At 39.6% G+C, this 12,430-nt stretch overlaps 1 protein-coding gene across 1 annotated transcript; it reads right to left on the reverse strand.

Moving 5' to 3' along the window:
- Nucleotides 1-1,930: 1,930 nt before the first annotated feature.
- On the reverse strand, nucleotides 1,931-10,022 carry LOC124632628 (antitrypsin-like). Its single transcript, XM_047167524.1, has 8 exons — nucleotides 9,969-10,022; nucleotides 8,656-8,799; nucleotides 7,814-8,017; nucleotides 5,691-5,789; nucleotides 3,332-3,466; nucleotides 2,629-2,841; nucleotides 2,389-2,539; nucleotides 1,931-2,103 (listed from the first exon to the last, which is right to left on the reverse strand). Exons 1-8 carry the CDS (start codon nucleotides 10,020-10,022, stop codon nucleotides 1,931-1,933), a joined length of 1,173 nt encoding a protein of 390 aa, XP_047023480.1.
- Nucleotides 10,023-12,430: the final 2,408 nt, after the last annotated feature.

Here is a 12,430-nt window from a genome sequence, read left to right on the forward strand (position 1 = left end):
GAAAAACAAAAATAACGCCCCATAATCCTCAATGAATGATTAATTTTAAAAGAAAACTACAACGTAGAACATTTGTTTTCATATAAGCAATGCGTGTCCACATTCTTGGCGCGACATTTAGAAAACATTTTATTATTCAATATTAGTATTTTAACTGACAAATAATTGATTTCTTAGCAGAGCATTGTGGAACCTGAAGGAATTTGCTAAAATTATCATGAAATATAACACGCAGAATTCAGGAATAATTAATTAAAGCAAGTCTTGATTTCACTTCATTTCTGTTATTCCTGTCTGTTACATTAGTAATTTTAATATTTTTGTAGTAGTTATCAAAATTATTTTACCTAAAACATTAGCAACTGAACTGTCAAAAGAATCGACGAATCAAAAATGTTCGGTAATTTTGAGAAGCGCAACAAGCACGAAATATTGTGGTGCAGTGATTATTCGACAATTAAAAGTTACTTATTACTGTGAGACTTTTAAAGTATCGGTAAGTACTTTTACTGTTTTATAACTCAGCTTAGAATAAATGTATATTGACACTATCACTGTACTATACAGGTTTCGTATAAAGTAAGAATTAGCATTGAAAAAGAGATTTTTTTAGATTAGACACAAGCAATTTATTCATATCGGTTATCATATCGATTACTTTTTTCTGTGACGTAACAGATATGAACGGTTAAGGTTTGTTCACAGTGTACGTACCGAGATAAAAACGTATTTAATCAAACCTACCACTTTTCTTTTTATTTTATAATTTTATAAAGGTATCTTTACGAAAAGTCGACATGAACAGAGTAAATAAAAATCAATCCACTAATAAAATATAAAACTCGAAAATGTTTTCTATCGATATACATTTTTACAATCGATATTTGCAGGTAACATCATGTATTATAATGGGATAAGTTTGGGATAGTTACCTTCCTACGAATGGCTTTAGTTCGGGTATAAGAATTGCTGTGGGGTTTGTTTTAGAATATTTAATATTTATGTATTAAGGTTTTCTTTTCTTCACAGGCAATATGCCACTAACACCAGGTGGACGACAGCGAAATTATAGAGAACAATTCGAATACTACTATCTACTTATTTTCTTTTAAAAGTACGTCGTTATATACTGACCCTAATAATTCGTCTCTGTTACTTTTCCGTTATAACAATATAGCTTTCCTATCTGTTTCATATCTGTTTTTTACAAATTTTTTGAAAACGACCCACCTATGTTTTAAGAGCATTGCTATGGCAACTTTGTAACAAATAAATCCTAAATACTCGACATCTGCACTCAAGCACGAAAATTCTTCATTCAAATATTCAAACGAAAGTTCTCGAATGACGTAACATAACACAATCATAGCTAACTAGCATGCCACGTGTCTCGCACGCGTTGTCCTGCAAATGGAGCCCTAATTACAAACTACTAGTACGACTGAGAAGGGGTTGATATGAATTCCTTGTGAAATAGCCGCCGTCAATTTAGAGTAATTATTGTGGAATGACGAAGCAATTTTTGAAGGGGCGATGTACTTTGGTGATAAGTGTTGTTAATTGTTACTTTAGTAGCTAAAGTATGCTTGTCTAACTATTTATGTATTTCTTACTAGCCGTATCCCAGAATCCCAGCGGCTTCACCCGCGCTCCATGTGAACTGACGCCCGTGCCGGGAGAAAGTATAGCCTATTTTACTCGGGAAGAGTGCAACTTGCCAATAGTGAAAGGATTATTTTTACAAATCTAAATGTACAATCAAACAAAAATTGTTTTTTACTTTAGCAAATATAACTCAAATTCGCTTGACATAAGAAAAAAGAAAATTAGGATAATAAAACAAACCAATTGTCAAACACAATATTTGAAATAAATCTAGACCATATTTAAATAAACTTAACAGTTTTTCTTCCTGAGTACGCCTTGCACCTTACTTTGGTATGATATTGTTTGACTCTGGCCCATAGTAAACGCCGGTAAACATTTCATATCGAGCATTCTCGAAGTCCCACGTGATCTCGAAGTAGAACGGTCTGTCCGCTATGAAGACTGGTACATCTGGAGCCTTTGAACCTTTCGGTGGTCCCAAGTCCATATGTGGATCTGTGAACATTATTAAAACAATTATAGGTACCTACCTACTACCAAATTGTGTAAAAGAAGTTAAAAGTGAGCTAGTTGTCCTTCGTCACAGTTTCTTCTAATAAAACAATCTTTGCGGCTTTAAACGATATCAGTGAGACCGAAATACTAGAATTATATTTTTTCCCTATTGGTTAGTATGTGGTGGAATTATCAAGATGTTTAATATCTATAAAATTGAATATATTTAAATTAACTTTAATCAGAGTATCAAATAGTAACGTCAGAAAAAAAACATATTATTACGAGGTTTAAATCTGGCAACACCCATCTCATCAATTTGCAAGAATATTTTTTGTTTGATTTTACTCAAGCCGATGGTCTGGTTCCGATACTCTTTCTTGTATATACCAACCAGATCCGAGGAGTTCGTATTAAAAAGAGAATACAGTCCCAACTGAAACAGAAGAGAATCATAATTTTTATTCTTTTTGATTAAGAAAATGTGCTTCCAATTTCAAAAGGTAATTAAAAATCGAACGTTACCCCCTGTAGGAATCCGGACCAATCAACAAAAGTTCTAATTTTAAATCTTGGTATGAGCACATTCAAATACTTCGATTTCATGCTCTTTACAAGGCTGTACACGTAATTCCTTTCTTCGCTAATTTTGTCAATCAGTTTCGGAAATTCACGAGCACTGTTGGGTATTACAATTGTTATAGATGCCCGCCAACTTCCGAACTTGAGATTTATGGCCTAAGACAAATTAAATAATATTTTAGGGTAGTTTGATCGAAAATCATCAGAAGAAATAAAGGCCCCTTGCGGTCTTAAGCTTGTACCGAATGGGATCCTTGAAATGAAGCAAGAAGTAGACAGAACAGTGAATATGTGTTCTATAATCTTTGGAGAATATTAAGGCGAAACTTTTCTCAGTGCTGTGTGCAGTTAAAAAAGTCAGGTTATTAAATATAAACTAAAGGTGTAGTTACCAGAATTTAAGATTTGACATGATCTTATTACTAAAGATAATTCTTAGAACACTTCTGATTTCAGAGATTTCGCGGTACTCAAAAGTAATTAAAATTTGTGGAGAAAAATTATGTTGTTATAATAGTAGATCTTCTAATTTGTCTGGTTTCTTAGAATAGGAAGAAAAATAAGAGAACATTCAAATTGCTTTGTTCTCCTTACATTTTTTCATGATTTTTTCATAGGTATTGATAAATTGTTTCTGCATGCTAACCTTACAATCGCCAGCCGCTACAAACATGAAAGAATCCATCTTGGTCATCATCGGTACCTTGGATACCTTACCATCAATATGACGGAACTCCTTCACTTTAGTCAGCCGGAAATCAAATGGGAACTCCCAGGTACCCTTTAAAATATTTTAAGAAAAATATGATCAGTCAGTTGAAATATTCTTACGAGGTATGCTTTCACGCCAAACCTATTAAACAGATTTAAAATATACCTAGCACACACACAGGTAGTCTTAATTCTAATAATATATAAATAATATATATATATATTCTAATTATAAATAAAGGGTACTGTTTACTTTATTTATTTATTTATTTAAAATACTTTATGCACATTGTACAACGGCGGACTTAACGCCTTAGGCGTTCTCTGCCAGTCTACCTTAGGGTGGTGGTGAAACAGAAGTGGTAGGTGCAACACAGTTTGAGCATAAGTGCAAGAAAATAAAAATAAATATATTTATGCATATATAAATATAATAAATATATATATATATATATATATTACTGAATCCAAGAGAAGAAAGTGAAGAAAATGAACTAGTGTAATGATTCCGCCAACTTGCCATGGATGTGATTACGCAGTTTAATTTTAAACGTGTGTCAACTATTTACCATCCTGACCTCCAAGGGTAGCTCATTCCAGAGAAGGATAGATTTAACAAAGAAGGAAGAGTGAATAATATCTGAACGGTGAGCAGGGCAGTGAAGAAGACGATTATTAGAGGAGCGGAGATTTTTATTGTGCTGTGAACACACATACTGAAAGTGGGAGGTTAAGTATGCAGGTGAAGACGGGGTGTATAGTATAGAAAAAAGAGTAGTTAATGCCCTCATCACACGTCGTTGTCTTATCGGTAGCCATCTAAGTTGCGCTCGATACGCTGACACATGATCGTACTTGCGAAGATTAAAGACGAATCGAATGCAATTATTGAGAAGCCGGTCTAGTTTATTGAGCAGATCTGCATTCAGGTCATAGTAGCAAACATCACCATAGTCGATTATAGGAAAGATTAAGGTTTGCATAAGCATTGCTTTTACATGGACAGGTAGCAAGTTTTTAAAGCGATAGAGAAACCGCAGCGTATTCGTGATTTTTTGACTGACAGCTGCAACTTGTGCTTGCCAATTGAGTGAGGAGTCAAGTTGTAGGCCCAAATTCTTCACAGAGCAGCTGTACGGTATATCTATCCCGCCAAATACCAAAGTTGGCAACCCAAGGGCGTCTACTTTTCCTAAAACTCTTGAGCTACCAATGATAATGGCTTGGCATTTGACAGGATTAACTGCCACTCCGAACCTGTCAGACCAACTCTTGACTACCTCCAAGTCCTTGTTCATTTTAACAAGCGTAGCTGCCAACTCATTCACTTTTGTGTGACGATACAACTGCAAGTCATCGGCATAGAGATGATACGAACACTGAAGTTCAGGAGTAAGGAAATTTATAAATATAGAGAATAACAGAGGTGAGAGTATGCCGCCTTGAGGAACGCCAGCATTCAAAGTACACCAGGTAGATGAATCCTCATCCACCCGAACCGACTGCTGGCGATCATGAAGATAAGAAGAAAACCAGTCTAACGCCTTAGAAGAGACCATAAGATTGGATAGAATAGATAAAAGGATATCATGACTGACGGTATTGAACGCATTTGAAAAATCCACGAGTACCAACACTGTGAGATTAGCGTCTTCCATAGCAAATCTAATATCGCCAGTCACTTTGAGGAGGGCAGAAGAAGTGCTGTGGCCCGGCCTAAATCCGGATTGGAAAGGGCTCAGTAGCTTATTGCCGTAGATGAAACGAGCAAATTGCTTATGAGCACAAGCCTCAAGCACTTTGGATAAGAAAGGTAGGATGGAAATTGGACGAAAGTGACTGGGGAGGGTGGGACTGGAAATTTTAGGAAGAGGACGCACGTAAGCTTTCCGCCAAAGTGAGGGAAAAACTCCAGAGTAGAGAGAAAAGTTTATGATATGAGTGATAACAGGAAGGATTGGGACTAGGATAGGGACAATCATCTGACGGCTGATGTTATCACACCCCACCGCCTTAGATTTGATAGACAGGATAATCTTTTTGACCTCTTCCTCGTCGACTGGCACAAAACCAAAAGATTTGATATCGGGACGCGTTAGACCATGTATATAATTGAGAGTATCTTGCTTCATTAAATAGTCCAAACGAGAGGAAGAAGAACCCGAGTGCGGTAAGTTGTTATCTCGTAGCAGGACAGCTTGCTATGAAACATTTGGGTCAAAATACAGGTCAATTGATGTGTTGAATTTAGAGGGAACTTAATGACAAAATATTGATTAAAGTAATAATCTCACTTTGTAATGAGCTCCGTTAACGATAATCATTTTAGTTTTTCTGTCTATATCATCAGCGTCCAGTATGTCTGCTATTCTTTTGTATGTTATAGCGCTAATCTGAAAAGTACAGAGCGAAAATGTTAGTCATCTTTCTGGCTTACCTTGATTTATCGCTGGAGTTTACTTAAAAGGCCAGATTATTGAATCACGTCGTTTTCCTAATGCTAGGGCCTTATGCTTTGTTAAAACTATTAATTATTGTATATATACTATAACTTTTTATTAGCGTATGCAATGCTGGGCAAACGCTTCCCTCACAATTGTCCACCCTTCTTTTTTTTTTTTTTAACGACGTCAAAAATCATCAAATGACCCCTCCAGCTGTGGGTTAGCAGCCGAGAGGGAGTGTCAGACTCTTACTGACTAAAAACCGTCGTGTTCCATCATAGGCCTTTTGTGTACCAGGGCCGCGGTATCTCTTTCGAACAACCCGCAGCCCCGGCAGGCCTTGGCCCTGCTGGGCCCCGCTGGGGTTGCTGACATCTCTTTGAGGAGCGCGTGGAACAACGCGCGCCGTCGACACGGGTCTGTCGTCTAAGTAGACAGAGGGACGATGAGCCACCCGAACTCACCGCCCACAGACCCACGCCTATGGTGGCCGGGAGTCATCTCGCAACACCCGGCGCCCATGGTGTCTACCTGGTCCAGCGCGGCGGCCGGGATGAGAGGTGCGAACTCTCTGGCGTTCCGCCTCCTCCTTCTCGAGCATGACCGCTTCGCAGAAGGAGGCGACGGCATCCCATTCCCTCTCGCCCCGGACCATGGCCTGAACCAGGGCCAGACGCGAGAGGTCGCCGCCGCCCAAAGCCTCGATGAGGACCCGGCGGTGCCCTTCCCATGCGGGGCACACCTGGACTGTGTGGTCCACCGTGTCCTCGGGGCTGTCCGCACAATGGTGACACCCGGGCGCCTCCTCACGACCGATTCGGTGCAGGTACCTCCCGAAACAACCGTGTCCGGTGAGGACCTGCGTCATGCGGTACGTGAGGGCGCCGTGACTCCTCCCGAGCCACTCCTCAAAGAGGGGACTTACCACCACGATGGTGGCGTGCCCTGCACTGGGTTGCGACAGTCGCTCCCTCCAGGCCACCATGAGATCGCGCCGGAGCTCCGCCCGCTGCGCGAGAACTTGCCGCGGCAGCGGAGTTTCGCCCCGGCGCTGAGCCTCCTCGCGCCAGTCGTACAGGCGCAAGAAGACCCTCGCCTCCAGATCCCACGGTGGCAGTCCAGCAAGCTAGGCCAGCTGCTTCGCGGGAGATCGTGCGGTACCCCCGGATTAGCCTAATGGCTATCACTCTTTGGGGCACGTTCAGGTAGTGTACAGCCCGCGGCCGTACCGAACGTGCCCATACCGGGGCCCCGCAAAGGGCCATGGACCGCATGACCCCCGCGTAGAGTTTACGGAAGGGGCGTTTGGGCCTCCCAGGTTGGGCAGGAGCCGCTTGAATGCAGCACCTGCCTTCTCCAGTTTGGGGCCCAAACGTCGGAAATGCTCGACGAAGTTCCACCGGCTGTCGAGGACGAGTCCCAGGTATTTCATCGCCCTCTCGACGCCGATGGTAACCCCCCCCCACCGTGACTTGGGAGCCTGAAGGTGGCGCGTTCCGAAGCCCATGAAAGCACATGGCCTCGGATTTGTGCAAGGCCACCTCCAGTCCCAGCAGCTGGATCCTCTCGATGACTATCGCAACCCCGCGCGTCATTGCGTCGGCTGCCTCCTAGTGCGACCTCCCTTGTGCCAGAACCAGCGTGTCGTCAGCGTAGCAGACCACGCTGACGCCGCTAGGGAGGTCGGCACGCAGCACCCAGTCGTAACTGATGTTCCACAAGAGCGGCCCCAGAACCGACCCCTGCGGAACACCGCACGACATCTCTCGCCGACAATTGTCCACCCTTCCCTGTCAAAAACGCATTTTAGCTAATAGGCAAGGAAAATTACCATTCTTCTCGCCAGGTAGCGCTTTCTTGGTCTGCCTCAAGTTTGCCTTACATCCTCAGGGGTCCATTGAGTGGGGATTTATTTACTGTATAAAAATCACGTTTTAAACGCATCTGTAGAATAAAGCCAATCTAATACCAACCATTTTATTAATATGTGCTAAAGCTGCCACGGGATAGGTAAAACCAACTTGTTCAACTTGCACTCCAAATTTTTCCGTAGAATTATTTATAAAGTTTGGATCTATTTCTTTAGAGTAGTCCACGAATATTCTGTTGATCAATGTCAGGTCACTCTCTGTCATTGTCTTCAGTGATTCTCTTAGTCTCGTGTAACAGGGTTTTAACTGTGAAGCAAACGATATTTTGATAAGTTTGTGGTTTGGTAATAGCACAGGAAATATAAAGTACCTAATAATAAGCCCCTTTACTCTCAATGATTACACTTTTCCAAAGAATAAGCCTATTGATATCAATCAACTACAAATCTACATATATTCTGGTAACCTTTTATCAAATTCCGATATCTCCGGATTCAACAGTCACGCTTGAAACCACTATATAGGTATGGCAGTTTTTATCTCCACACTCAAGCTCTTAACGAACATTCGCATATTCACTAGCTCCATCATCATTCGTTTCATCACATACATCATACAACAGAACCACGGAGAACAAAATGACTAGAGGAGGTGCCATATCCGAAAACTTCTTAAGAAAGTAGCGCGCCACAATGCGGGTGTGCGGGGACGAGAAACGTCACTGTCTTCGCCCTTACACGCCTTCTTTGGATACCAAAATTGTAATACCAAAAATCGTTAACATATGTCTCAAAGATCCCGAATGCCACGGTAGTTCATTCGTAACTGAACGTTTTTTTCATGCCCACCGTAAGAATTTGACCTAGATGAAGGCGCCTGACCTATCTGCATTATGGCATCTCCGCTCATCTTTCTTACTCCTCGAACAGAACTGTGTCACTTACACTTCTCTCATCTTTGTAACCTAGAAGTGTCATCAGATCCTCTTTGGTATCTCCCGTGGCTACCGCCGCGAGCTTGCATAGTGAGAAACGAACTAACAGCTCAGATGCCACCACGTTTTCATTTGGTTTCAGTTTTATTAGAGTCTGTAAGAAAGTATGATAGTAATATCAGGTCACAGCAAGGGATAAATCAAGGTAAAGAAGTTACAATAGAATTGATTTTTATATTTATAATATGGTCCTGCGCAGCTGGCCGATCTCCTTGTATGGGAATAGCCACCATGTCCGATAAACGGCTAGGAGGACATCATCACAATAATTTTTTGTTGTTCTTTCCAGGTAGTGGAAGATTGACGTGCCTGTTTAAAATGTGAATGATAAAAAAATAATCAAAAATATGCTTACAAAAACTAATTTCTCATTCAAACTATTAAATGTTACTTGACAACGACCCCTTGATATTATAAAACTAAATATCAAAATTACTAAATACTTAAACCTAAACATTGGATTTAGTGAAAAAATACAAAATAAAATAAAAATATACTGCACACTTTTGTTTGATATGAACCGTTTTGTTGATTGCGTAAAGCATTTTATGTGACTATAAAATATAAGAATTTTCTTATATTATAACCTCTTGATCGAAAAAATGCAACATAAAATAAACACCTGCATAGAAATGAGATCTTGGTCAGAGCACGAACATGAATAAATTCATGGTCAAGTTCGCGGTGATCGCTCCATAGTGGCTAAATGTTCAAGCTGGTAATGTGGAGCATCAGAGAAACATAAGTAGCAAGATAATATTTTCTTCTTAGAAAGTTATAACCTCATTCATGAGACAGCAAACTTCATACACAACTCGCAATCTTCATCACCTGAAAAAATCCTATCAAAAAGTTGTTACGCGAAACAATTTGGATTATCAATCTATGTAACTGTATGCAGAATCTGGTGCTCAAAGAGTGAGGCGAAGATAAGCTGGTGAGAACCGTCTAAAGCGAAGAGATAATGTAACCGAGGTTCGTAGGACGGGCCGCTTTGACGGCTGAATCGAATAAGTCGGCGGCAGAGAGAATAGTAATAAAATTGAACCGAGCGCCTGCCCAGATGTAGCTATGGATTTATCGCCAGCTAAACTGAGGGGCACACTGGATGCAACGGCATATAAGTCAAACAAAAGTATTTATTTATTGCTTTAAGCCTACCCATTTTCACATAAAAACAAAAACCTGCAAGATGAAGGTGGCCTAAATGATTACGGATTTATGTCAGTTGCTACATCCTCATTTTAAAGCAACTAAGCTAACGAATATTTTCTTCTCCTTGGACTTCATTAATTGGCTGACGACTGCTGTCGTCATTACCCTACTAAGTTATAAGTTCTGGGATATCTACTGTGTAGTAGGTAACAATCATAACCTATGCGTACAGGTTGATTGATTTTGTCCTGATAACCAGACATGATTTATAATGAGGGTTGTTAACTCAAAGAATTGTAGGGCTTTTATTTTTCTGTGATCCAAAGTTTCACATTTACTAACCAAAATCGCTCCCTGAAGATGGCATCCAGAGTGATTATGTTTCAAGTACCCATTTAGGCCTTCATGTAGACTCAATCACAAGACCATGAAGGCTCTTCAATTCTTTCTAGAACGAATCGTCAACAAATTCAAACGTATGAATAGTATGTTTGAGCGTCTTATAAAATTCTTCCGCTTGGTGCGCCGCGGGTTTCTCAGGTCGTCTCCGCTCGCTCGCTTACACATTCGTCGGGCTGCATCCAATATGTTTCCTAGCATATTGTCTTTAACAGCTCCATTATACTGACGATAGATTGTGCGGAAACCTCCGCTTCTGCCGCCTTCCCTACATATTGCGACGAAAGAAATCTTTTTCCACATCCTCGATGAATATTTTTGTTTGCTTACGTACGTATTGGGGAAATGAATAATGAAGACGTATTTGTCGTTCGCGTATTGGCTGTATGTTATACAGAAATACGTGTTTGTTTGCACAGACTGTCTGATTAAAGCTGCCTGTCTCACAGAAGCGAAATAAACAGTTAAACTGTCTGTGTTTATATTATGTATTGTTTATTGTGGTATGTCCAAACTCATAGAATATACGAACAAGGTTGCTGAAATGAACAATTAAATTCGACTTCTTATATTTTTGTAATCAAAATAACAGGTCAAACCCACCTGAATAATACCCACCTTTTATCCAGATTAGCTCTGTCTACCATCTAAAACAAACCACTAAGTGAGGACCGACAACGTCAATAGAGTAGCTCAAATATTTTCCTTCAGAATAAAGTAGGTAAATACCCTTTAAAACCATAACCCACGAGGTTTCATCTGGGAGCCGCGCTACCATATAATTGAATGAATATTCACGTTTCTTAATCAATAGAGGCATTACTACCGAGGTCCTACGGAAGCAACCAGCCGCCTGTGAAATTGGACTAGTATAGACAAGGATAGATGTATGGACTGAAATAAAGAGAGAAAGGGACGTGTACAGCGAAGCGAGCTTTTATAAATCATTTTTCCTGGCACGGAAGAGATTTAGGCTGGTTGCAGTCTTTAGATTTGCTGTGATATGTTTGATCGTGATATTGTTAATTATGTATAAATTATAATTTTAATTAAGACTTTTCAAACTTAAAAGCCAATAGATTAATTTTCATGAAGTAGAGTGCGACACATTTTTTTGAACAATTGTTTCTTGTGATCATGCATTTTCAAATTCCAACTTACAATTTATGGCACTATTATTTCTCCATATCGTAACACCATATCGTACAATAAAATCGTGGCACAATAAAATCGTTTGTCCGCAACCGTCCAACGTGCCTTAGTTGATAAAACGCTGAATCGCGATTATTTCTCTTTGCGTTTAGTTAATCAATTATTCTAATGTTGTTGGCGGAGATGTGTGCACGTTTGTGGCTTAACATTTTTACGTAACGAACGTCGCGTAAATCCTATTAACATTTACAGAGATATGTCTTTTGTGTAACTGAATAAATAAAGAAGGGAAGATATGTTGTGCTTAGTAGTAATGGTAGTTGGAAGTGAGAGTATAGCTCGATTAGTTCAACTGGAGCAATTGGTTATTACGTTACAATAGGCTTGTTTGATTCCTTATGGATGCAGTATTGATATTATCTACATGTACATAGTTGTTATATATTTTATTGTTATCGAGATTGATGTTGATATTTATGTACTTTTATATATATTCTTTGATATATTCTTTATGAAGTTCGCATCATACAAACGCTCCCTACTTAAACAGTGTGAATAGTGCCCATTCGTTATTACTTTAATGTGTATTTTAATTTTAATTTTATTAGCTTAGTTATTTTTGTGTAAGTCTCAAATGAGTTTCATGTTTAATGTCATGCACTCCTGTAATTTGTACAATTGCTTGTGCTTTCAATTGTTTGATTCTTGAGGTTTTGTATAACATTGGGTGATTGTATTGTTGGTGTGCTTATTTTTAATAAATAAATAAATATGTCAATTAATATCTCAAGTCTGAATTAGAAAATTATTGCTATCATGATGTTTAAAGGGTACGTGATCATTTGACCCATCCTTCCTATTTATCGATATTTAAAAAGCAAATTGTCATATATGACGTTTCTCTCAACAGAAGGAGGTAAAATCCCGAGCCATCAAATGTTTAATTTTCTTTCAAGTGCAGGAAAGCGCTTGCAATCAGATGGCTCACCCGAAACGCGCACAGCCCAAACGAAACAAAA

The sequence above is a fragment of the Helicoverpa zea genome, chromosome 8 (genome assembly GCF_022581195.2).
Source record: "Helicoverpa zea isolate HzStark_Cry1AcR chromosome 8, ilHelZeax1.1, whole genome shotgun sequence".
NCBI lineage: Eukaryota > Metazoa > Arthropoda > Insecta > Lepidoptera > Noctuidae > Helicoverpa > Helicoverpa zea.